Raw genomic sequence first — 25,601 nt, forward strand, 5'->3', positions numbered from 1 at the left:
CGCCAAAAACTCTGTTGCTTTTTCTTAAAAGCCACCTTAGAGAAATAACAATAAAATAAAAAATAGAACAGAGAATAACACAGAACGTGAAACAAAAGATCCGCTGCGCCAAAAGATCCGCTGCGCCGACCGACAAGCCCAGAATCAATTAGTTCAGGACAAACCGTTTTGATTGGTTTGTTTATGGTAAATGGTGACAAGTAAAAGGAGCCCACAAGAGAGTCGGAAATAAGTTCAAAAGGAATTTTCTTTGCTGCCTTTGCCTCCAATTATTGACTTCAAGTTCCAACCAATATGATGGTTATTTTACATCCGATACATTGAATACAAGACAATCCAACATCTTAGTGACCTATTACAGCTCGTGTCTGTGAAACGAAAGATATCAAAGAATAACTTCCGACTTGCAAGCAAAAGAATCAAAAGAACAAGAGCCCCCACTCCGGAACTGCTCGAGCTGGCTTGAGTTTAAGTTGCAATGACTGCAATCTTTAAGAAAAAAAATGATATCTGCTAAACAAATGATTCCTAGCTTTTACTACTTCCTTTTCGTGTTCCTCCTTCCTTCACTGTTTCTTTTTCTTTATGGGTTCACTGCCACGCTTCTTTCAATTAAAAACACTTTGTTTTCGGCTGAATACCGCTCATTGAGATAGCAACACGAGACCAGCTTCTAAATCCTCCAACCTAATTGTAAGTAATTCATCTGTATCTATGCAGTCAAAACTGAGCCTCAAATCCAAATTTTCTCTTGCATTGACTAGCATCGGATCTACTAGACCTCCATTCATTTCCTGGCGCTGCTTTTCCGTTGTTTCTCTGTCTATAAGTGCTGCAACAGCATCTATGCTACACGAGGGGTGCAACTTAAATCCATACAACAAGCTATTCTCAACTTGATTAGTCATTCTAAGATGAAGAATCTTGGCAAGATCCTCAGAACTGAAGTCGTTAAAAATAAAAAACTTTGTTACCCTTCTGCAGAAGCCTTCATTTGAAGAAATCACGCGCTTCATTGGTTCACTGTAGCCAGCAAAGATTACAACAACTTTTCCACTATCCATGACTGACATTATTTCTTCTAGAGCCTCCACCCCGTAGTCTTTATCATCTGCCTTCTGCATGGGTATGAGTCTGTAGGCTTCATCCACGAAAAGAATTCCACCTTCAGCTTCTTGTATCTGCATGTGGCTCAAAAAGTTGTTCGTCAATTAGTGCACAGAATTGCTGGCAAAAGTAGTGTGTAAGAAATTATTAAAACAGAATTATCACAAGGTACCTTTCTCCTTGTCTTTGGTCCTGTGTGACCCACAAACTCCCCAACTAAATCTGTTCGCTGCACTTCTGTTACCCTGTCGGTAGGAAGAATTCCAACCATGTGGAGTAATTTTCCAAGCACTCGTGCTACCATAGTCTTACCTGCAGAGAAGTTCCAATCGATTGAATGAGAAACCACTGGAGTATGAATCCATCTCAACCTTTTCCATTTAACATGAAAATGATTCTCAGAATGCAAAAAGCTGATTAAACATAAAGTGCTTCCACCAACATAATTGGCAAAATCTTACTTCCTATTACCTGTTCCAGGATTTCCCAAGAAGGCCATGTGAGGTGCCCTTCTAGCACCAACTTTTAGTCCAAGTGCGCGTCGCCTCTCATCCAAGAGCATCCCCTTTGCCCATTTTCGGAGTTGTACTTTGAGCTCATCTAGTCCAACTATGTTTGATAACTCATTTTCCAGTGCATCCATCTTTGCTTGAGTCTCGCTGCATGCTTCAATAGCTTTACGCTTTCTCTGCTCTTCAAGGTGTTTGTGGAGAATTTCACGTAATTTTTCACTCCCATGGCTTTGTGAAAGATGATTCAAAGGAGTCAGACCCTCCTGCAATTAAACGACATTTCACTAATGAGGACGAACAAAAATATAGCACTGAGATATGCAAACCAAATGGCAGGCATCATACATTATCTTTGGCACTGCAATCGGCATTATATTCGAGCAATGTCTTAACAGTTGAATAATCTTCTGCTCGAAGTGAATGCCAAACAGCAAGATGCAACGGGGTCATGCCATTCTGAAATGCACAATGGAGAAGAATGTATGCATTTCAGTAAGTAGAAAATTATAATATCCATGTTCAAAATAAAGTCTTTGAGTAGAATGAAACAGGAATAAGAAGAATACACACATTTGCTTTGGCTTCTATAGAGGCACCATGAGCTAGGAGCATCTTTGCAGCTCCATTACATCCATTTTTAGCAGCCATGTGCAGTGGGGTCTCCCCATACTACAAAAGTTAAGATGTCAAACTAATAAGAGCATTGTACAAATTCTGTCAAGACATTGAACACCATTGCTGAGAAGGATAATAATGAAAGAAGCCACGCAGACACACACAAACAACAAAAATAATAATAAATAAATAAATTCTTCTTTAACTTATGCCTGCTTTGAACTCATACATTGTTACAAAAGTTTATTGCTCCAAGCTTGGTTAGCAGTAAAACAGGAAGGAAGCCTGAAGTTCTTGTATGGATCTAAACTAAGGTCCAATTGCCCGGATCCTAATTGGCTTTTTCAAATTCAATGACGTCTGAGTCTGATTCCCATCCAATTACAACCCTATATGCATAGAACATTACACCTAGATATGCGAGATATAGCATACAGATGAATGTGGACCACATCTATATGAGCTATGTATGGATAGGAAAACACTCTAACAAAACATTCTCTCAGAAAACCATAAAAAACCACAACACATGTTCTAGGTTATATTAAAGTGAGAAGACAAGGTCCTTTGAAGGTCAAAAGCTCCAAATATGGACGTACTACTTAATAATCGGCTGCTAATCCGCCAAATACATAACTAAAATCATTTATTGCAATTAGATTTTATAAAACTCACATAGAATCCTTCAATCGTGACATTTTCATTCAAGAAGAAGATTAAACAAGCACTATAAAAATATAGCTTTTACATACCATATTCTTGGCCTCCAACTCCACCTTTTCTGGTCCAGCCCAATCAAGCAGAAGCTTAATTATTTCAACATTGTTGTAACCAGCAGAAACATGAAGTGGTGTCTGTGCCATCTGCAGCCAACCAGCAAAAAGATCATTAAGACCATACTTATAGATGAAGTGCATACTCATTTTGAAGCCAATTAGCAAGTAAAGATTGTAAATAGCTTCTAACAAAGGAATTCTCTACTTTGAAAGTAAATAAATGAACAAGCAATCAAAGTAGCATTAATGCCAAGACAATTAAGTTAAGATAAGGTCATATCTTGCAACAGGAAAACTTACAACAGAAGGTTAACAACCTGAAAATGAATATTTCATTGCATGATTGAGATGTATACAACACTGCTCAATTCACCATATAACATTTCATTGAAATTCCAACTGTTCAATCATACTTGCATGATAATAGATAACAAGTTATGAAAAGTCTTCTGAATTTGTATTAACCAAGAAACAATCTTCATTTCTGTCTGTTTGGAGAAGCTTCATAATGTAGTAAAAAGTCTTCTCCAACACCTGTCTCCACTCCAGGCTTCATAAGTGAGCAAGCAATCAAAGTAGCATTAATGCCAAGACAATCAGCTTAAGACAATATTATACCTAGAAAAGAGAAAACTTACAATGAAAGGTTAACAACCAGAAAGTAGCTATTTCATTTCATGATACATAAATGTAAACACTATCTACTGATTTCACTAGATAAGATTACTCAAAGTCATTGAGTTCCCATCATTCAACATTCTAAGATTTCTCAATTTCTAGAGCAAGATGGTAGCTAACATGTCACGAAATGTCTTTGTATTAAACTGAGAAATGATCTTCACTTCTATGTATTTGAAGAAGCTTTCTGACGTAACAAAGGTCTTCTACAAAACCTGTCTCCACTCCAAGTTTCATCATGATTACAATTTACAATGGTTGTTTGCTTCAAAAACTACTACGTTTAGACCATGCTGACTCCAATGAGGCTCCCAGAGCAAAAATTAGCACATTAGCAAACTACACTAAGAACCTGCATCACCTTCTACTTTGATAGTGACCAACTACCGTTCCAGCTCAATTTATGCAGTCAGCCTCACTCTGACTAGCACAACCAAAAAATTGGAAGGACTCACGTTTTGAAGTCAAGATCACAGCAAATGTGGCTTAACTACTGTTAATCAGGTGCTTTTAACTAAACGTTTAAGTGCGTATTAGCAAGCTTATCAGATCTTAACCAAGATGAAATATTTATTTCCTCCTGAGGAATTCCTCATATAAAACTCAATCAATAATAAAATTAAAAGGTTTTACTAGACGGAAATTGGGGGAATATTCACAATGCATCCACTAAAAAACAATTTATGACCAATCTCAGAGACCAAAAGCAAACAAGACTAACTTGGGAAATTCCGGGACAGACAAGAAATGTAAAATTGAAATACAAAAGGGATTTCTATTTACTTCATAGATAAATTAAAGAAACAAACAAGGAGATCTTACAACAGGGTTTCGATCATTGAGTAGAGAAGGATTGTCACGAAGTAGCTTTTGGAAGGCAATGAGATCCCCAGACTGAGCCAACCCGTGTATGGTTGTGGGTTTGGAGGATCTTGACCTTTGATCCTTGAGTTTCTGCATGGTTTCTCGGTATAATAGAATTATCTTCTAATTTTATGTTGTTTCTTTATCTCCTCTCCTCTCTCCCACAGAAGCAAGAACTGAAATTGAATGAAAAAAGATAGGTGTGGGAGAGAGGGAGAGAGAGATTGAGAGTGGGGTGTTTTTATTTTCAAAGGGAATTCTTGAAATCAGTCATTGCTGCTGCTGCGAAATTGCGAATACATATATGCGTGCGTGTGAATTTCCCTGGCATGGGAACGCGAATAGTTCGCATTGTGCAGGGATGCGGCTGGCAGTTGTGCTTTTCTATTTTGTGCAATGATTTGCCAGCTGGATACCGTCCGTCCATAATTCACCGCTGCCCCCAGCTTTAAAAATTGGGAAATTTGTCCAATTGGTCCCTAACATTTACCAAAAACACTTTTTTAGTCATTTACATATAAAATCAGCCAAAATGGTCCTTCACATTTAAATTGTGAGCCAATGTGGTCCTATTGCTCGTTTTTGCTCATTTCTCCGGCTAAAAATAGCACGTCTCTCTCACGTGATCATATTTTTAGGGGCAAAACCGGAAACACATTTCATTACCTGTTAAAAGTAAAAGGTGTGGACAACCACCAAAATACACATTTCACCTTTGGCCCTCAAAGTTTTCAAGAAACCTGAATTGCATCCCCGAATGGTGGCGAAAATTATTTTGTAATTCTCCTGTATAAGTGATGTGCTTGATGAATCCATAGATCTGGTTCTTATTTACTTATATCCGAAAGTCCTAACCTTTCCATTCTAAGTGAGAGTCTAACAAGTCCAGGACATTTGTGCAACATCGATCCCACGAATCCAATTTGGGCCTTAGCTGGAACCCTAAGCCTCAGCTCCTCCGCCGCCCGCCAAAGCCGCTTACTCGTGTCCCTCCATCCTTTGCAAACCCTGGCCGCCGACAACAGTGTTGGAGGCGGGAGCCTTCTCAACACCTCCCACAGACAACTCATCGGCAGATTCCCGGACCCGGCAAGATCCGATTCGGGGCTCCAGCTCGAGAAGCTCCTCCTCGTCCTCCTGGTGCTCTTCCTCATCCTCTCCCTCGTCTTGTGAGTCCCTCGCATCAATATCATCGTCGAAGGAGAGAGCTCGCCGGAGGTTGGAGAAATGCTGGCGATGAGGAGGGGGAGGGGGAGGACGAACAATGGAGAGAGGAGAAGGGATAGCGAGGGAGGAGGTGGCTGAGTCAGTTGAGGGCGTGGCGGTGGGATGCAATTTAGGGTTTCTTGAAACTTTGAGGGCCAAAGGTGAAATGTGTATTTTGGTAGTTGTCCACACCTTTTACTTTTAACAGGTAATGAAATGTGTTTCCGGTTTTGCCCCTAAAAATATGACCACGCGAGAGAGGCGTGCTATTTTTAGCCGGAGAAATGAGCAAAAACGAGCAATAGGACCACATTGGCTCACAATTTAAATGTGAAGGATCATTTTGGCTGATTTTATATGTAAATGACTAAAAAAATGTTTTTGGTAAATGTTAGGGACCAATTTGGCAAATTTCCCTTAAAAATTTTATCTCCTAGTGTTGAGAATTCGCACGTGCTCATGATGCCCGAAACTAGGGCTGTCAACGGGCCGGATCCGGGCCGGAATTCATTATTCCGGACCCGGACCCGAATTACTATGCCGGACCCGACCCGTTTACCCGACGGTCTTTTATTCTATGTTCCGGATCCAGATCTGGCGGGTCCGGCGGGTCCCGGATCCGGATCCCGGTCTACCCGAACAAATTTAGCAAATTTTATAATTTCTAATAAAAATGAAAAAAAATATATTTGTAAACTAATTTTTAACTAATGCAAAGAAAAAACCAAATAAGAAAAGAAATCAAATTAACTTTATTAAAATAATCACTCTAATCAAATTATATTGATAAATATATATATTTAAAATTATTAATTCATTTATATCCGGATCCGGGTCTAATACGGGCCGGAATACTATATTCCGTATCCGACCCGTTTTTTTGTTTGACAAAACGGATCCGGATCCGGATCCGAAAAACGGAATTAAATCCCTATCCATACCCGCAATAATTTCACGGATCCGGTCCGGATCCGGGTCTAGACCCGACCCGTTGACAGGCTTACCCGAAACAGTATTGTATCATTCGGGTATTCTCTTCTTTTTTTTTTAAAATAATTTTAAGGTAAGGATAACATTTGTATATACTAATCTATTTTAATCTAGGAGGACAGAGTTTAAAAAAATAATATATAAATGACTAATAGATATAAGAATCTACTAAATCAAAAAGATAATTTGATACCTTCTTTGAATTTTTTTCAAAAGACTCGAACTCCTGACGTAAATCTCAAATAAGGATTTTAGTCCCCTTTTTTTTTGCCTCGACAGTTCATTCGGGGTGTTCCTATCAATGTGATGGATTGGTTGCAATTCAAATGTTTTACTGAATTCAAAATGATAGATTAATAAAAACTAAACGGTACAAAATGGTGTGTATAATAAAAAATAATAAAAAAAAGGAAATGATAATTAAATACACGTTTATGATATAAAGGAAAAAATTCAAATAATAACCTGTCCACACACTTTCAAGATGGAAAATTTTTCACTTAAGATTTGGAAGTTGAAAATGCATGACCCTGAGTGTGAAATTGACATTGGATTAAGCAATGGACCAAGCTCGTACAATAACACATGTTTTTTACGTTTTTGTAGGAGAGATTTTCTTGCACGTACTTATCAGGCGCCGGTATTACATTTATCTAATTTGTTATATATATATATATATATATATATATGTGCGTGCACGCGTGCATATTAATAATTATTATTATTCCTTATATTTATATATTTTATTTAATTTTATCTGTTATTTATTGTATTTATCTATTTTTAAATTAATTTTATATTTTAAAAATATAATATTTAAAATAAATCTTAACTAGTGACAACAGGCACCAATTCCCAAGAGTCACTAGACCCTTATAGAAAAATGATTTCTAACCAGAAATAAATGATTTTGATTAAAAACATGGACGCTTGCTACAAGTTGCTGCCCGAATTCGTCCGTTCTGGAGTTTTCCCGATCATCGCAACCGGTGGTAAAATATCTTGGTTCGATTTTGACGGGAAGGCAAGAATCGCCGGTCATCTGTTGCTGTGGAGTTACCAACTCACCATTCATTGACGGTTGATCCCCACGCGATTCCAGAGCGAATACTGAATACTCGAATGCAATGAGGGGATTAAACAGTCGTCCTGTCGAAGCAAAAGTGACAGCTTACAAACTTCCAAAGAGTGATCAAAACGCCACGTTGCGTGAGTCGATGAGGTAGCTGTAACGTGTGGACATCACACTCCACTTCTTGTCCCTATGCTTCGTTGCTTGCCTACTTTTTTTTTTTTTTTTTTTTTTTTTGCTTTGAATTTTGATCCTCCATGTCTTTCTAATTCCTCGGATATTTCCAGCTCAAAATTTTGCTCAATGTTCACGAGGTCCCAGCCTCCGTCCCTAAAGAATTGAACGTTACCATTTCTTTCATGAACCCATCTCATCTCTCTGTACAACCTCAGCTACAACGACATAGGATAACTTCTTTCCAGGATGGCCACCATGGCAAAGTTGCACGTGTCACCTTATACCAAATGGACGGTCCATTCGCCGCCGGTCCGGCAAGGTTTCCCTCCTAGTATTTTGACGTGGGATTCCGTTAGTGTAAAGGGTCGTTGTAGAATTCGGTTTAGACCATGCAGGTCTTTCAGGTCCGAGGACGAACCGAACGAAAGAGTGAGCAAAGGTGAAATTTTGAAGGGAAAAAATGGGTTGCAGTCCAAGACTACTGCCGATGAAGTATTGCGGGCTATTCGCTCTTTTGTTTGGAAATTTTCGAAGCCCAGCTCACGATCGCAAGCTTTGGAGCAGTTGGAGGAGAAGTTATCGGGGGTAATTATTTTGCTTCCCTGCTGTTAAAAATAGGAAAAAAGAACTAAATGGAGAAGTGTTGGAGGTTTAGGTTCTCGTGTGTAATATGGAGCTTATCTTGAACTATTTACTTGGGAAAGTTTTTGTCTTTTTCATTTTTTTAAGATGTCAGGAAATAGAGGATTTAAGATTAGGCAAGTGCTCTTGAGGAACTAATAGACATAGTCTGTTGCATGTATTAACAAATGAAATTTTATGCTCGTATTTCTCTGGGATTTTGGTATTTTTTGAGTCTCTGTGATTTTTTGTGATTTTGATCTTTTAGAAATAAGCAGGTGGCTATTCAAATTGCAAGATACATCGTGACAATGATGAGCACTGGTGCTATATTATTGATCGGTTTTCGGTTGTCAGGTTAGCTGAGAATTTATTCACTGTACCATGTTTTCCTTCAAGATAAAAGGGATAGAAAAACAAAGATATCTACTTTCTTTTACTACAATCTAGCATCACAAGTTTGATTTTTGTTTCAAAGTTGATAACTGATGGGCAAATCGATAATTTGTTTGCTTGGGATTTAAGGTGGTGATGGCCAGATGAACGAGTTGATATGGTATAGTTGGCTTGGAGGGATCATTATCGGGACTATGATTGGTTCCAATATGGTGCTGGACGAAGTGAGCAGAGCTGGGCCTCGCAATGTTGTCATAACTGGCAGGTAAAATCATCCTAATGGGAGGGTGATTTGTTTTATCTATTTGCTTTTAATTGATGCAAATCATCCAAAATGATTTTTTTCCTCTTGAGAGTGCTGGTAATGCACTTTTGTTTAGGTTATTGGAAGTCATATTCCAATGCATGTGGCCCTAGACTAATTAATTAGCTTGCCTGATTGATGATTTAAGTGGCTTCATTTAAGCACAAGAACTATAGTTCTTACCGGGTGCAAACCTTTTAAAAATATTCTAGACTTAATTTGTGATGCAAGCTTGTATGAAGAACTATTGGAGTTTTTAAGTGTTATTCATGCTCGCATAGCTAGTTTCCTTCTTGGTTCAGAGTTAGTTCTACGAAGTCATTTTGGATTCTGTTTTTTCTACTTATTACTCTATATCACTCTATGCTGATTACCCTCTTATTGTTGCTGAAGTACAAGGGGATTGGGGAAAGCTCTTGCTCGTGAATTTTTACTCTCTGGGGACCGAGTAGTTGTTGCTTCACGCAGGTGCTTTACAAGTTTCTTTACAAGAACTAAACTTGTATTCCTTTCCTATTTCTACTTCCAACTTCTTTGTTTACAGTTTCTTCTTTTGAAGCAGTCCTAAGTCCGTCAACACAACTATTAAAGAGCTTGAAGAAAATCTCAAGCAAGTCTTGATCAGCTCAGATGTTTCATCAAGTAAAAAGTTGGCACAAGCAAAGGTGGTGGGCATTGCATGTGATGTCTCTGTACCTACTGATGTGAAGAAATTGGCAAACTATGCAATCAAGGAACTTGGTTCTATTGACATCTGGGTGAGGATTCTTGGATTCTGGTATTTCTTTCTTTTCAAATTAATTTCTTCCAATTTTTTTTTTTGTAATTTTTCTTGCTTCATCAGTGGGGTCATTATTTGCTCTGATCGGTAATTTGCTTCCATCCACCTTCGGTGGTTATGTGGAAGACTGTATTCCTATTTCTAGCATCAAAAAGTCTTCGAAAAGTGGATAAATTGCTTGAGTCAGATAATTTTAAAATGGAAGGCACTGTTGAATCGTGGTCTAATGTGTCAAAATCCTTCACGTTGAATTTCATTTAGTTGTGCTTCCTTGATGAGTTGTATAACACACAAGGCTCACATCTTCCATCCTGCCCATTGATTCTTGATCCCTGTACAATCTGCAAACTTTATTGTTCAAAGAGACCTATTTGATATGAAAATCATAATGCCAAAAATATTGGTACTTAGGTAATCTTGAATATCAACAGGTAAATAATGCTGGGATGAACAAAGGTTTCAGACCCTTACTGCAATTTACTGATGATGATATTCAACAGGTATGCCCTCCATCATGCAGAATGTCCATGGAATCTTCTTTTGATGTTGTACCTTTAAAGTTCTGTTATGCATTTGCATAGATAAAGGCAAAATGTTTCTGTGATCTATAAAGTGCATTAAAGCAATGTCTTAACACCATGCAAATCAGTTAAATTAGTGACACTCTTTTCCCGTTCAGATGGTTCACCAATTTTTCAAGATTCCAATGAATGACTAAAAAGCAAGAAAGGGCATTAGGAAAGATGTTAGCTTAATTAAAGTGTAACTACCCATTTCTCAATTATCTCCAATAAATACTTCATTGAACTTGCAACAATGCACATCAAAGTCAAATTATAAGGATAAAGGACACAGGACAAAGGAAATTTAAAGGCAAAGATGTTGACTTTTTTGGTAGTAGTCTGATTTCTCTACATTATGCACTGCCGCTTTTTTAATCTCCCACCAATTCAATGCCTTATTGCACTTATTTTTGCAAACCTTATTCTTTAACTGATCCCTGGCTACTGTCATATGATTCTGAGAAAAGATTGTCTCCACAAATCTGGTTGGGTCCATTCTTTGTACTCGTGAAGCCATGCGGATAATGCAAAGCCAAAAACTGGGAGGACACATATTCAACATGGATGGTGCAGGTTCTGGAGGATCTAGTACCCCCCTCACAGCTGTGTAAGTTCTTTGAAAATTAGTAGGTTTTGATTGAATAATTGCTGCTAGAATTTTTCCCAATTTTTTGTTCATTATGATCAAGCAACTATTTTTCGAGTTGCTTTACCATTGATGATACAATTTTTGGATATCCCGGATCTGTAGGTATGGGTCGACAAAATGTGGTCTTAGGCAGCTACAATCATCACTTCTGAAGGAATGCAGACGATCAAATGTTGGAGTGCATACAGCCTCTCCTGGCATGGTGCTGACAGATTTGTTGTTGAGGTACCACCAGTCATGATTTGTTTTGAACATTTTTTCTTTTCTCTAGTTGAATTCAATGTCTGTGCACCGAGTTAAATAAGTTTTGTTGCTCTACTTTGCCCATCAACAGATTAGCAATCTAGATTTTGCTTTTTAGTTCCAATTATTACGTTCAAGACTTGCATTTTGTTTTGGAGAGAAGTTTTACGTATAAATTTCTCTGCAGTGGCTCAAGTATAAAAAACAAACAGATGTTTAACATCATCTGTGAGCTGCCTGAGACAGTTGCAAGAACGTTAGTTCCACGTATGCGTGTTGTAAAGGGTAGTGGGAAGGCCATTAATTATTTGACTCCACCAAGGATCTTGCTTGCTTTGGTTACTGCATGGCTTCGATGGGGTCGTTGGTTTGATGACCAGGTAATGTGGGGTTCCTTCTATAGATGTCTGCTCTAGTATTAATATCGCATGTATGTGGGGGTTCCTTCTATAGATGTCTGCGCAGATTTGATGTTGCAATATATGAATTACGTAAGTTGATAAATGTAGCTACAGGAAAGCATTCGATTTTTTGGGTTGTGACTGGTTGAAATTGGACAGTTCAAGTTGATGAATCCAGCCACAGGAAAGAATTCAGATGTTTTTATGTGTTCTGACCTGTTGAAAGTGGAGGCGTCCTGTTAAACTGAGTGCTAAGCGGGTGGCAGTTATGGTCTGGTTGCTATCCATAAAGTTTGAATAAACGGAATTGCCAACTGAAGCCAATTTCAGGCCAAAAAATGGATCCTTCACATATGGTGGCTTTTATGTGGTTGGAAGGGGGAAAAGTGGTTCCTTTTCAGATCAAGCTATGGTCTTTTCCAGTGAGGGCTCATAGTTTACAATACGAATGGTCACCAGCAGAAACCTTCAATTTTCTTTGGTGTTCCAGGATAGAGCGTCTAATCTAGATTTTAATCTAGAATCTGGATTCGCTATGGGAATCATTTCTCTTCACATTAGCTTATTCCCCCATTTTAAGTTTTAGGGGCAGGGTTCTGGCAAACGTTGAGAGGTTATCTTTTCTTATAATCCATTCATTTCCTATTTGGTGGCTAATTAGATTCTGATGTTCAGGGAAGAGCATTATACGCTGCCGAGGCAGACCGGCTCCGCAACTGGGCAGAAAATCGGACTCGTTTTTCTTTCACAGATGCCATGGAGATGTACACTGAAAACACTTGGGTTTCAGTCTTCTCTCTTTCAGTTGTCTGCGCTTTCATCATCCTATCGAGTACAACCAGCTAGAGATCAATTGGGGAGAGAAGTAGGTGGCATGCTCTAAAAAGCCCAACAGAAAGACCCATAAGCAGTGAAAGCTACCATAGATCACTTCATACTCTTTTAACCATTTTAGTGAAAGCTACGATAGATCACAAGACCCATATGTAGTTCCACCTGTACGGTGTTTCCTGGACAGGGTAATCGTGTTCTACTGGGTAAACGGTGGAATACACAACATTCTTTATGCCAATGCCAATGATGAAGAAAGCATTCTTTATTGAGATTGTTTTTCATGTCCCCTGTAAAGAATTAATATTGCATGGGGATTCCTGGACCTGCTGTATGTAGTGTAGTTTCTGGCAGGAATACAAAGTGAATTATGTGATGAATGTGTGATATTCTGATGAGCCTGCTGTTGCTGCATTTTAGCGGATTTGAATGGAAAAGCATTCCACCTATTAGGTTGCTGGGACGGATAGCCTACCAGCAGGAGCCGAAATGAAAAGAATTAGTAAACGGGTCCGCTGCAAAGTTTCAAACTCGGATTCCTAGCCCTCAAATTTGAACGATGCCCGTTCAAACAAGCTAAAATAGCGAAGCCCGTAGATAGATTCATTACGCTCTTATGTAAGACTCTACTAGAAGAAGATTTGTGGAACAAAGTGTAGTATTGCGTCCGCGGTGGGGAACTCGCGGACTCTTGTTGGTACGCCAGCTTACTGGCGGGTTTCTCCGAAACAGAGGTGATTGGAAGCGGGTCGGAGTCAGACTAACACCAAAAAAAAAAGAAAAGACGGGAGACTGGCAGTTCCAATTAGACCTTTGGTTCTTGGATTTGAAGTCTCCACCACTATTAGTACTGAAAAAGTGAGAATTATTAACGGTTGTATCATGTTGAACAGCTAAAACTTGCTCGTCAATTGCATGCCTTTTTTTTTTCCACCCAAAAAAAGATTGGATTGTAATTTTTTGGAATTTTTGTAACAAATGCATTATAGCAATTTGATATATGTGAGCTAAAACGTTGATTGAAAGATGTGTTCACGAAAAACGCATACATGTTTTGATAGAAAATTCCTTTCTAAACAAGGAAATTCGCAAATCCCAGTCCAAATGTTAATGCACATCAAATTTCGAGCCTGAAATTCGAAAACAGGAATGCGCTATACATGTTACATATTGCATATATTTTTTCCAAGTCATTTTTGAGAGGGACACAGGGGAGAGATTAGCGACCTTAAGTTGTAAGTAAATTGAACACCCAAACTCATGGTCATCATCACACACACTCACACATTGCGGGATAAAAAATCCCATTGCCTACAATCACGCCACCTTCTTTTTGCCAGTTAACTAACAACTTCCAACATAACACAGACATTTTCTTAGTTGTCTTCCCGTTGATTTGGTGCTCTTTTATTCTCCCCTTCCACACGCACAAATGTAGAATTCATCTTAATTTAGTCTGTCTTAAGTTGGCAGTTGTACACGCTTGACCTCTTTATTTCTTTTCCACTGAAATCGACAAATTTAACATCTAAACTAATCTCACAAAAGAACCCCAAAAGACGCTAACTTTTAGAGCCTTCTATAGAATTTAAATCTTAAATCCCAAAAGATGCTTGACCTTTTTATTTCCAAGAGCTCTTTCCCACACTATCTGTGTGGCTTTTCGCCGGTATTCAATTGCCTTTCGTGCACCTGTCCTCTTTGATCCAATTTCCAACCATGATATTTCAACCTCTTGTCCACAACCCACCCACACATCCCCAACAAAAAATAACCCAAAAATATATATATATACAAGTAGCATGGAGTTGCAACATGGTATACCTTTGTCGAATAAATATGCTGCAGTTACTATTAAGCATCGAGTCGCCATTAATTTATCACCATTTTTACTTTCTTCTTTTTTTACCGCTAGTTTTCTGCCTTTGTTTGGTCAACTATTACCTTAGATAATAAATCTATAAAAGGCAGCTAGAGTAATTTGTTCAATTCCCTATTTCCTTTTCGGCCATGCCCGCAGGCGCGAATGTAATGCCACCAAAATCGTGACAGGAAGAATGCGATAAACACCGAGCACTTGCGTTTCTGGTCCACAGCCACCCCACCAGTCCCTCCGCAACCCAGGCAAAGAAGCCGAACTTTAAGAAAAACCAATTCATTTGGACATCTGTAACTGCAACTAATGGCATGTGGGCGGGTATTTGGTCCCAACCGGTTGCAAATGAACTCAAACTAGATTCATTTACGCATGACTGCTCTCGTCTTCCCTTTTTTTTTTTGGTAATAAAAAACGTTCGAGTGGATTCGACTTCAATACAGGTCAAGGCACGTTTTCCTCACACGACAGCAAGATTTGGTCACCACTACCGGTTAGATATGCTCCTTTCATGTCAACAGTGAGATTTAAGTACACGATTTTTTATGCAAAATATTAGTATACTATCTTTATATTGACAGTAAAATTCGAACACATAATTTTTCGTTTCCGTTTTCTGATCTTAAGGGTCAGATTTACCGCTTAGATACGATTCATTGGTTTAATCTTGCCTTTGCATGCATCCAACAATCCGTGTATCGAAAATTGACTTGATGAACTGCAAAAAAAAAAAAAAAATTTTGACTTGATGCAGACCGGGTGATGGCCAGACGGCCAATTCACGTTTGATCCTAAACCTACAACTTTGATCAAATTAACATTCATGTGACCGCGTATGCGTTTACTGGTCTTCAAGGGTTCTGAGGCTTCCCGATAAATAAAGCCACAAACACGAATGACTATTTATGCTTTCTGGTCAAAAGTTGCCAAGAACTTCGAATTTCGATCTTTAGCATTTATTCCCTTCAAAATTCCTACTGTTGAAAAGAAAGACCAACAAATTAGTAATTACCGGCTGCGAGCGTGCAGCTTTGCTGTGTCCTCATTATGCTATTTCTGTATCTTCTATCCAACTCCATTCCTGCTACGTTAGTGGTACTGTGAGTTTGTTTGGACAAGCCAAATTTGGTTTGCTTAATTTGTTTTCACAAATCCCAATCACCTTTTTATCTTTCCAATCACCTTTTTATCTCACATACATCACATCACAAAAAGTGTTACAGTAAATATCTCAAATAAATCATCCAAATAAACTCTTATCCAAACAAACTCTGTGTATTTCAAAATTGGACTAAATTTCATTTTGGACCTTTAAACCACAAACATGTCCTCACTTTAACTTCTAAATTTGAAATTTAGACACTCTGTCTCTTAAATGTATAAAATACATCCCGCTTCGGTCCTTAAACTTTGAGCATCACCCTTTCACTATTATATTAATTTTAATACTGCTTTGCTCCTTAAATTTTGACAATTTCATGAGATAGATTTCATAGTTTGAGGGATCAAGTTCCTAAATTTGAAGTTTAAAAACTAAAACAAAAATATGCAAATAGTTTAAAAGTTCAAAGTAAAATTTACACCTTAAAAGTGGTCTGAGTTTGGTGCTTGCAGCAAGCTATTACGTCATGTTTGGGTTGCATTTTTTTTTTGTAGAAAAATTGCTATAACGATTTGATATACATGGGATAAAAAGGTGATTGAAAAATATATTCACGGAAAACGTAACAATTTTTCTTGCTTTCCAAACAAGGGTGCGTAGAATGCCTAGTTCATTTGGATTAGGAGCCTAAAAAATTCCATGGAGTGTAAATTCATTCGTCTTATTGTGATAAAATAGCATTAACAATAATAGTAAACTAATAATGCTCCGTTTGAGTACCTCCTTCATTGTCTTACCTGTTCCAGGTGCTAGGAGGGTTGGAGCCATGCAATTATGTCGCCGTCAGAGGCTAATCTTTGCCAGTGAGGCTTAGTTATATGAAAATATCAAACTAATTATTTCACCGTCAAGGACTTCAAGAACGAGTTTACGCTGCAACTGGATCAAATTTGACCATCAATTTTCTAAATTCACATTCACCGCTATTTAAAAAAAAGACAAAAAAGGAAAGAAGAAGTTGAAGATATAACATAACGAGTTAACGACCAGGCGCCAGCTACTAATAATCATTTCATTTGCAATTCTTGACTGGCCAGCCGTTCCTCAGTTTTCGCAAATAAACTCCTTCCATTTGTCTTTTTGCCCAGGCGCCTCAAACCGCCCGCGGCTGCTCATACTTAAAAAGAAAACAACCGAAAATTAAATGCAGAGAAAACCCGAAAGAAACTAAAAAAGAAAGAAAGAAATTAAAAAAATGCAGTTTGGATTCAAACTAGGGGTACAAACGAGTCGAACTCGAGTCGAGGTTTGGCTAATCGAGCAGAGCTCGAGTTAATTTTGTGAAACTCGAACTCGAGCTCGAGCTCGACGAGCTCAAAATATCAAACTCGAGCTCGAGCTCGAGTCAAATTCGAGTCGAGCTCGAGCTTAAAAAATAAAAAAATAATTATTTTTATTTTTATTTTTAAAAAATAAAAAATAATTATTTATTTTTAAAAATGAATAAAATAATAATTTTTTAATAAATAATAAAATATTATGGATATATATGTAATTTTACTATTAAAATAAAAAATAAAAAATATATATAATTGAGCTCGCGAGCCAACGAATTTAATGTTTTTGAGCTCGAGATCGACTTAATTAGCTCGATCTCGACTTGAACTCGATATTGACGAGCTCGAGTTGAGCTCGTATTCGAGCCGCTCGCGATCGCTCGATTCGCTCTGTTAGTGCATCGGTCATAACCTGGAAGAGAGAATTAGCCATTTGTCTTAGAATTTTCACAGATGATCCATTTGTCTTTACTTTCTCAATAAATTTTTGGTGCAATAGAGAAATCCAAGTGGGAGGTCGATGTATCTATTTATGAAGTTCCAGACTGAATCAGACTTGGGCTCTGTAATTCTACTGCTGAATCAGGCATGCATGACAGAATCATCATACTATATCTGTTCAGCTTAGATGGGAGTATCATATCATTTAATCATCATCATCATAAAAAAGGGAGAAACAAAAAAACTCACTATATGTCTTTCATTTTTTATTTTTTTATTCATCGTGACTTTTATCTATATAATTCTATTTTATTCTAATATAAGAAGGAGGTCCAACTGAATCTACGAGAACAATAAGGATTGAATCACTATCGAATTAGACGAATACGTGCGTCCATCCATCCTCATTTTTTAGAGAAGTAAAAATTGATAGAATATAAGAGTTAAACCCCTAACATCCCGCCTCATTAAATCTTAGGAACTTGGCGATGATCACCGGTCTAAAGGTTAGTGGTTCACTGTATGACTTTTATTATTGAGTACTATATGGGTTCCTTCGTATTGTCTTTCTTTTTTGTTTTTTAAGCGCGTCCGCCCCATCGTTGGGGACGGTTTCCTCCGCTTTCCAGCTGGTCTGGCTTTTACTTGTGGGTAAAGTCAGACCTTCAAAAGCGAAAGCACACATCTAAAAAAAAAAAACTTCCACTAGGTGGAATCTCGTTGAACTAATCTTCCTGAATTTAGTACATTTTATATTGACGTATAAACCAACCCCTTTGGAATTTATCGAAAGTAATACTCCTACAACAAACAAAAACCTCATGGCAACAGTCGGCATCATCCGTGTTATACAGCTCTGCCATCGTTGTATGTTTGGAAGAATTTGACTTTGCCCAAAACAATTTTTCTCGCTGGTGTTTCAACCCCTTTATTAGGGATTGCTTAATCCTACTTACATTTTATTCCCATTAATAATATAGCAAAAAATGAGGAGTTGATTTTATTGACAACGAAGTTCAATAACGCCTCATCCGCCGTTGGCATATCATCTAGAAAACTCGAGAAGTTCAATAATAATACCCCATGGCATTAGTGGTTAGTGGCACATACAAGTAGCTAGGTGTGCTGTGCCATTTTTATTGGTGCTTCTCAAGGTACAACGACATCAGGCAACTGATCTCTCATCCAAAAAAAAAATCTAATGATGAAAATTTGTGAATTCCATCCATCCATCCAAATATGGTCCGTTGGCACCGTCACATAGTCACATCTCGTCACTTTCCTTAACCTTAAAAAAGTGCCGCTCTACTACTCTTTTTTTTTTTTCCATTGTAACGTTAATATTTTTGTAATTTAATATATTCTAATATATAAGGAGGAAAAGTCGATGGGAATAAAAAGTTCATGAAAAAAAAATTACTGAAAATAGTCACGTACAGTGACACCGTTGACCTTCCATTCCATCAAAACTTAAATGCTTGGTGGTGATCACCGGACCAAAACTGGCTGGTGGCCACCACTCGTATTCAATTTAGAAGAATAAATAAAAAAAAAAAGGGAAAATGGGAAGAAGTAACGTGTCAATTGGAAGAAGTTGCTATCTTGGCTTGATGAGTCATTGGCCCGAGTCATTTATTTTTGTTCGAATTTGACGACAATCCTAAATGCAGAAACCTGACCAAAACTCCCATCTTTCTTTCCATAGGAACTCAACTGTATAACTTTTTTTTTTTTTTTGGGTATTATTTAAGTGGAGTATTTCATCAAATGCAAAGTACTCTTCCCGAATGCTTGTATTTAGGCATTGATGTAATTAATTCATGAATTTGAACGGATACGTATTTGGACGTAGTCACGCTCAAATCGCATTTGCGATAACTTAAACAGAATTTAAATTCAACTCAGTGACCAAAAGATTTTGGCTCCAATGCTTCATAAATCCTATTCAGTTTTTTTCTTTTCTTTGCCATCTCAATCATTTTTCCCGATGGGTCAAAACACCACAAACTAACTGTTTAAGCAGGTTTTCATTTAGTAAATCACTTTTCAGTAAAATATTAAGTACTAATCAAGAGCGTCATACCTAGTCCGCTTTTTCTTTTTTTTTTTTTTTTTAAAAAATAATAAGAACAGAAGCAGCTCAAAACACAACATATTTTTTTTTTCGAAAAAAAAAAAGGAGAGACCGGAACCGGAGGTATGGAAAGTTTGGAAACAAACAAGACCGGAAAAAGAAAGCAGCCAGTGAGGGTGCGGCAATGACGGAATTTATCCAAACGAGTAAAAGACGGAGAAATGCGCGGGCCAGTCGTGTGGGTCCCGCTTTCCAACTTCTGTCGCCCTTTTGTTCATTCTCCCTCACCATGTGATGCGAGACCGAGACGTGGAAACACGCACACAGTCACGCACTCTCTTCCTTTCTCTCACACCCTACCTTACCACCAGACACAAGGCAGAGTGTGTGCGTGTGTGTGTGAGAGAGAGAGAGAGAGAGAAGGAATTAATTTACTACCCGTTATTAGCTCGAGTAGAAGAACTCTAGTGGGTGCTGCTGCCACTGCTAATTAGTAGTCGTAGAGTCCGCTCGCCTCTACTAAAAATCTTTTAGTAAAAAAGAGAAAAAGATATTATTAATACTCTGCCACTCTCTGTTTCTCCTCTTCTCTTGCAATGAGCTGCCTTTGCCCGGCTGGATAGCTTTGAAAACCAGAAAAAGCACATAATTCTTGAAAGTTTCAACAATTACCAGGTTGCCTTTTCTTCTTAACAAACAAAAACATATGTACATTTAACCTACAACAACCACCATAACCAAAATCCAGTTACACGCTACGCTTTTCTTCTCTTCAATCACTTCCCTCCCACCCTTCTCTAGTATGGAGTCTACTACTCTCTGATTAATACATTCATCAAAAAACAGCACCAGAACAGGAATTCTCATTTCTTCAGTTTTTTTTTTTTTTTGGGATATACTTCCGTTTATAGAGAAAGGGAGGAGTAAGTGCGATGTCGTCGTCGTCACCAACCCCCGGGGGGGCGCCTGCTCCAACGTCTCCTCCAGCGCCACCGGCCAATGCTACATCACCACCTCCCGCGGCAGCATCTCCACCATCACCATCACCACCAGCTTCTGCTCCGCCTCCCGCTAACCCCACACCCCCTGCGTCATCTCCCCCGCCTTCATCCTCTTCTCCACCACCGCCTACCACGCCCGCTCCAGCCTCCTCCCCTCCTCCCCCATCTACCCCCGCTACGCCAGCGCCGTCTACATCTCCGCCTCCGCCGTCTTCAACCACCCCATCCCCTCCTTCTGGGTCATCTCCGTCGCCGCCGTCCAGTGGGAACACCCCTCCGTCGACTGGAGGTTCGCCACCGTCGACGGGTAGATCTCCTCCCCCACCAAGGGGAAGTACTTCGCCACCTTCTTCGTCGACCCCAAAAGCACCACCTTCATCCGATAGTAGTGGCGGCGGGATATCAACCGGCGTGGTTGTGGGGATAGCCATTGCAGGAGTTGCAATTCTTGCTATATTGAGTATTCTATGCATATGCTGTAAAAAGAGGAAGAGAAGGCCACATGGGCCTGTGGACTACTATGGTGCTCCGCCGCCACCACCACCACCAGGGCCTAAAGGTGAACTTTTTCCTTTTCTTAAATTTTCAGAATATATTAATTCCATTTTATGGACTTCTCTCTCTTTGTTAATGGGTAATTGGGTATGGGTTTGGACTTAGGAGGAGAGTTAAGTGATTGACTGTTTCTAACGGAAGGTCTGATTTGGTTTTTGATTCGAAATGTGAGCTAAAGGACGGATCTTGGTTGCCTGTTTAGTTTGTGTTCGAACTTTTGAGATAATCAAGATGCTCTCTTTTCCCACAATCTCTAGTTGGGGCTTTGATTCTTGGGCAATGATTAGACTTCGGAAATGCATGATTGGAATCTGTTAATTGTAGATTGGTTTGGAAACTTGGAAGAGATGAGCGATGAGTTTTCTCGGGAGCCAGTACTGGTTATGTTTTCTTGATTGCGTTTGGTAGGGCTGCTTACCACATTGAACTCTTGTTTCCATCTCCTTTTAGTCTCCCTTTCTCTCCAAACTCCCCCTTTTTGTTCTCTTTTAAAACAAACATTGGCTCCAATGAAGAGTTTGAGAAAATTAACCAGCTGATCCCTTTTTTTTTATATATATATATTTGCATGAGGCAATAAATGTCAACTTTTGGTGCGCTGCAACAAAAATAAATGAGGAATAATTATGCCACTTCAGTATCGGGGTTCGTGCAGGACGTACTCTCAGAGATTTACTAGAAAAAAAAAAGTAGTTAGAAGATGCCATTTATTATGATGGGTTACTTCACTTGGTTGAGCTGTAAAGATTGGATAGCAGTTTTGTCATTTTTACTTGATTTGTTATGTCTTTCTGCATCTTTTATTGCGAGTAACTTCAACTTGGGGTCTTAGTTAGTCTTCCACGGTTTGCTAATTTTGGTTATTATTGCCCTTTGGCAGTTGACCCTTATGGCGCTCCAGCGTACCAATGGCAACATAATGCTCCACCACCTGCTGATCATGTGGTCACAATCCCGCCAAAAGTTCCTCCACCACCTGGGGGGGCATCAAGGCCTCCACATTCTCCTGTACGTGCACCTTCACCACCACAGCCACCACCTCCAGGTTACATTAGCAGCAGTGGAGGCTCTGGATCCAATTATTCAGGTTCTGAAAATCCACTCCCACCACCCTCTCCTGGTATGGCTTTTGCGTTCTCAAAGAGCACATTCACATATGAAGAACTGGCAATGGCAACGGATGGTTTCTCAGATGCCAACCTTCTTGGACAAGGTGGTTTTGGATACGTCCACAGGGGAGTCCTGCCAAATGGGAAAGAGGTTGCTGTTAAACAGCTAAAAACAGGAAGCGGACAGGGGGAGCGTGAATTTCAGGCTGAGGTTGAGATCATTAGTCGAGTGCACCATAAACATCTTGTTTCATTAGTTGGATACTGCATTACTGGGGCCCAGAGAATGCTTGTTTATGAGTTTGTTTCTAACAACACCCTGGAGTTCCATTTGCATGGTGAGTTCAAGCTGCACTATTCGTGATCAAAATAGTCTGCAGTTATTAGTTGAGAGTCTATGAGAATATGAAGATTCTACACTTTCTTTGTCACCATTTCATTGTATTCTGGGGGAAATGAAGGAGGGAAAATATCATGCTTCTTTGGTATAGTGCATGGTGGTGGTCACATTGTGCACTGGGTTTCCATTTACGTTGATCCTTAAAATTTTAGTGCAGGGCATTCGCACCCATGAGTGCAGTGTAATGCATGCCACAACTTCCCAGTAGAAATTTTGTTTTGTTGAAATCTATCATTTTGATGATTTCACTTAGATAAAGTAATATGATTGAAAAAAATATATTTCAGGTAAAGGAAGACCTCCTATAGATTGGCCAACACGAATGAAGATTGCTTTAGGGTCTGCAAAAGGATTGGCGTATTTGCACGAGGATTGTGAGTTCTCCATCTTCATCTTTTCTTACAGAAAGAAAATCCAATTTTTTTCCTTGATTTGCTTCCAGTATTTTAATTTTGTCCTAAAGTTGGAATTGATTTTGATATAGGCCATCCGAAGATCATTCATCGTGATATCAAGGCAGCTAATATTCTTCTTGATTTCAATTTCGAAGCAAAGGCAAGTCTTTCATGATGAGCATGAATTGCTCAGTTAATTTGTTTGTTGAATAGATGTGGTGTTCATGTTAAAACATTGGGCTCTTTCTTCCTACAAGATCTTCTTAGTTTACATACAAACAGAAACTTAAATGAACTTCGCTTGGCTCTGGTTATGATGAATAAGTGGCCTATCACATGAAATCGTGTTCTGTGTGTGGTGTCATGTTCACACCTGAATCTTTTGTTTTTCTCAGGTTGCTGATTTTGGACTGGCGAAGTTTTCTTCTGATGTTAATACTCATGTCTCCACTCGAGTGATGGGAACTTTTGGGTAAGACTGATTTATTTCTTCACCTGTCTGTTTTTTCTTTCTCTTCTGGCTCTCTCTCCCTCTCTCTCTCAGCGTGTTTGTGTGTGCCTGTGAGTGCATGGGTAAGCTGGTGGTGGTGATGATCGTGGGTAGTCTTTTTGCTGGTATTTTTGGGGGGGGGGGGGGAGGGGGAGGTTTGAAGAAATGTATTGGATCCCATCCTAGTTTTCAGCTGTAGCTGTTCCCTTTCAAGTTCTTTGAAAATTTTTTGGTTCATAGGCAATACATCATCTGTATATGATATCCCTATATATTTGCCTGCCCAGGAGACCTGAAAAATCTTGGGTATGTTGAAAATGTTTATTTTATACTTCTTGATTCCTTATTGCCATTAAATGTAGGTATCTGGCTCCTGAATATGCTTCCTCCGGGAAACTTACTGATAAGTCGGATGTATTCTCATTTGGAGTAGTGCTTCTAGAGTTGATTACTGGACGCCGGCCCGTTGATTCAAATCAATCTTTTATGGATGATAGTTTGGTGGACTGGGTGAGTATCTTAGTGCACTGTGTGGAATGTTTTCTTCTTTAAGTAGCGTCCGTACTTGTCACTGATGTCTGAAAAACTGAAAGTAGACATAGCAGTACATCACGAGCATTAACAGTTAAATGGAAATGTTTTGCAATTGCAGGCAAGGCCCTTACTGACACGAGCTTTAGATGATGACAAGTATGAAAACTTTGACCAACTTACTGATGCACGATTACAAAATGGTTACAACAAAAATGAGATGGCTCGAGTAGCTGCGTGTGCAGCAGCTTGCGTACGGCATTCAGCTAGGCGACGACCTCGAATGAGCCAGGTATGCATCTCTTTCCAGTTTAAGGGATGATTTAATGGCTAGTAGTGAGTTTCGTTTTGCTCGCAGAATTGTAACACAAGCGTAACTGGAATTATGAACACAGGTAGTCAGGGCCTTAGAGGGGGACGTCTCCTTGTCAGATCTCAACGAAGGAATCAGACCTGGGCATAGCACGGTCTACAGTTCTTACGGGAGCTCGGACTACGACACCGCGCAATACAATGAAGACATGAAGAAATTCAGGAAGATGGCATTACAGAGCAAGGAATATGGAAGCAGCGAGTACAGTGGACCAACCAGCGAGTACGGTTTGTATCCCTCTGGCTCAAGTTGTGAGGGCCAAACAACTAGGGAAATGGAAACGGGAAAATTGAAGAAAGACAGTAGAGGATTCAGCGGAGGCTCCTAATGATGAAGATGAAGATATAAACCAAACCATTTTTCCTTGTATAAAAGTTCGTTGGCTAATTTTTATGGCAGCATCATTTGTGAGCTGCATCATCTATCAAAAAGAATGACGAGGTTTTGCTTTAATGAACATACACGAATTTCTTTTCCTTTTTGTTAAAATTTTTTCCTCCCGGCAATTGTTAAAATGTCAGTTAATTAATTGTATTTAGTACATATCAGAGGAGTGAGACAATTGTATCCATTCTTTCATTTATGCTTCAAGTGTTTGGTTTTTCTTTTCAGATTTGTTTATATAACTTTAGTAAGTACGAATTTTATACTGGCTGACTTTTTCTGATATGCTTCAAGAATTTGGTCATTCTTTCTTTCCAATTGACACTCCGCTAATTGCGTTGAGTCGCAATGATGAAAGAGGGAGGGGGGGGGGGGCTCACATGACACCTAAAAGCAAATGCGGGCGTGGCTTGTTGAACAGTGGAGCCAAATCATCCCCACATGCAATAATAAATCATTGGATTTATTATTCTGCATTGCATCATTAGTTAGTTTAAAAAGGCTGCAACAACTTAGTCAGTCGATTGATTGATTGCACATGGCAGCAATCAAAGTGCATCCTTCTTGACTTGGACTGGATAGTCCGGTCCGGTTGCCAAACTCTGAACAGTTCAAACCCCACACTGCACCGAAGATGATGATGATTAAATTCCTTTTTTCTGTGTGTGTGTGTGTGTGTGTTTTTTTAAACATTATAAATCCTAGTGGCTAGTAGTACAGTAGTATTAATTCATGCTAAAATTGGTA

The 25,601-nt window shown here is 39.0% G+C and overlaps 3 protein-coding genes across 7 annotated transcripts; 2 read left to right on the forward strand and 1 right to left on the reverse strand.

The window, feature by feature from the left end:
- Positions 1 to 229: 229 nt before the first annotated feature.
- LOC113693857 (ribulose bisphosphate carboxylase/oxygenase activase, chloroplastic) lies at positions 230 to 4,902 on the reverse strand. 2 transcript variants are annotated; one of them, XM_027212604.2, is made up of 7 exons: positions 4,511 to 4,902; positions 2,987 to 3,097; positions 2,190 to 2,288; positions 1,965 to 2,075; positions 1,579 to 1,882; positions 1,280 to 1,419; positions 230 to 1,181 (listed from the first exon to the last, which is right to left on the reverse strand). In XM_027212604.2, exons 1-7 carry the CDS (start codon positions 4,646 to 4,648, stop codon positions 645 to 647), a joined length of 1,440 nt encoding a protein of 479 aa, XP_027068405.1. In that variant the 5' UTR covers positions 4,649 to 4,902; the 3' UTR covers positions 230 to 644. The 2 variants fall into 2 exon arrangements, with proteins under 2 accessions (XP_027068405.1, XP_071908778.1); XM_072052677.1 differs by lacking the exon at positions 1,965 to 2,075.
- A 3,196-nt stretch (positions 4,903 to 8,098) lies between these two features.
- Positions 8,099 to 13,184, forward strand: LOC113693719 (probable chlorophyll(ide) b reductase NYC1, chloroplastic). 4 transcript variants are annotated; one of them, XM_027212332.2, is made up of 10 exons: positions 8,099 to 8,582; positions 8,897 to 8,975; positions 9,144 to 9,279; positions 9,712 to 9,786; positions 9,881 to 10,076; positions 10,531 to 10,599; positions 11,130 to 11,269; positions 11,414 to 11,536; positions 11,742 to 11,934; positions 12,631 to 13,184. In XM_027212332.2, the coding sequence occupies exons 1-10, from the start codon at positions 8,244 to 8,246 to the stop codon at positions 12,799 to 12,801; spliced, it is 1,521 nt and encodes a 506-aa protein (XP_027068133.2). In that variant the 5' UTR covers positions 8,099 to 8,243; the 3' UTR covers positions 12,802 to 13,184. The 4 variants fall into 4 exon arrangements, with proteins under 4 accessions (XP_027068133.2, XP_027068134.2, XP_027068135.2 ...); XM_027212333.2 differs by lacking the exon at positions 12,631 to 13,184 and adding an exon at positions 12,115 to 12,341; XM_027212334.2 differs by lacking the exon at positions 11,742 to 11,934.
- A 6,905-nt stretch (positions 13,185 to 20,089) lies between these two features.
- On the forward strand, positions 20,090 to 25,081 carry LOC113693740 (proline-rich receptor-like protein kinase PERK15). Its single transcript, XM_027212383.2, has 8 exons — positions 20,090 to 21,176; positions 22,053 to 22,619; positions 22,969 to 23,055; positions 23,166 to 23,236; positions 23,472 to 23,548; positions 23,929 to 24,076; positions 24,219 to 24,389; positions 24,493 to 25,081. Exons 1-8 carry the CDS (start codon positions 20,549 to 20,551, stop codon positions 24,796 to 24,798), a joined length of 2,055 nt encoding a protein of 684 aa, XP_027068184.2. The 5' UTR covers positions 20,090 to 20,548; the 3' UTR covers positions 24,799 to 25,081.
- Positions 25,082 to 25,601: the final 520 nt, after the last annotated feature.

The sequence above is a fragment of the Coffea arabica genome, chromosome 6c (assembly GCF_036785885.1).
Source record: "Coffea arabica cultivar ET-39 chromosome 6c, Coffea Arabica ET-39 HiFi, whole genome shotgun sequence".
In the NCBI taxonomy this organism is placed as follows: Eukaryota; Viridiplantae; Streptophyta; class Magnoliopsida; order Gentianales; family Rubiaceae; genus Coffea; species Coffea arabica.

Bases quoted from the DNA above. Each gene is read 5' to 3' on its own strand.
- LOC113693719 (XM_027212332.2), top strand. From the start codon at position 8,244: ATGGCCACCATGGCAAAGTTGCACGTGTCACCTTATACCAAATGGACG. The intron at 11,270-11,413 runs GTAAGTTCTTTG...CCGGATCTGTAG, and splicing joins AGTACCCCCCTCACAGCTGT to GTATGGGTCGACAAAATGTG. The intron at 11,537-11,741 runs GTACCACCAGTC...ATTTCTCTGCAG, and splicing joins CTGACAGATTTGTTGTTGAG to TGGCTCAAGTATAAAAAACA.
- LOC113693857 (XM_027212604.2), bottom strand. From the start codon at position 4,648: ATGCAGAAACTCAAGGATCAAAGGTCAAGATCCTCCAAACCCACAACC. The intron at 1,420-1,578 runs GTAATAGGAAGT...ACTTCTCTGCAG, and splicing joins CTTGGGAAATCCTGGAACAG to GTAAGACTATGGTAGCACGA. The intron at 1,182-1,279 runs GTACCTTGTGAT...AGCCACATGCAG, and splicing joins GACCAAAGACAAGGAGAAAG to ATACAAGAAGCTGAAGGTGG.
- LOC113693740 (XM_027212383.2), top strand. From the start codon at position 20,549: ATGTCGTCGTCGTCACCAACCCCCGGGGGGGCGCCTGCTCCAACGTCT. The intron at 23,237-23,471 runs GCAAGTCTTTCA...TGTTTTTCTCAG, and splicing joins ATTTCAATTTCGAAGCAAAG to GTTGCTGATTTTGGACTGGC. The intron at 23,549-23,928 runs GTAAGACTGATT...CATTAAATGTAG, and splicing joins CGAGTGATGGGAACTTTTGG to GTATCTGGCTCCTGAATATG.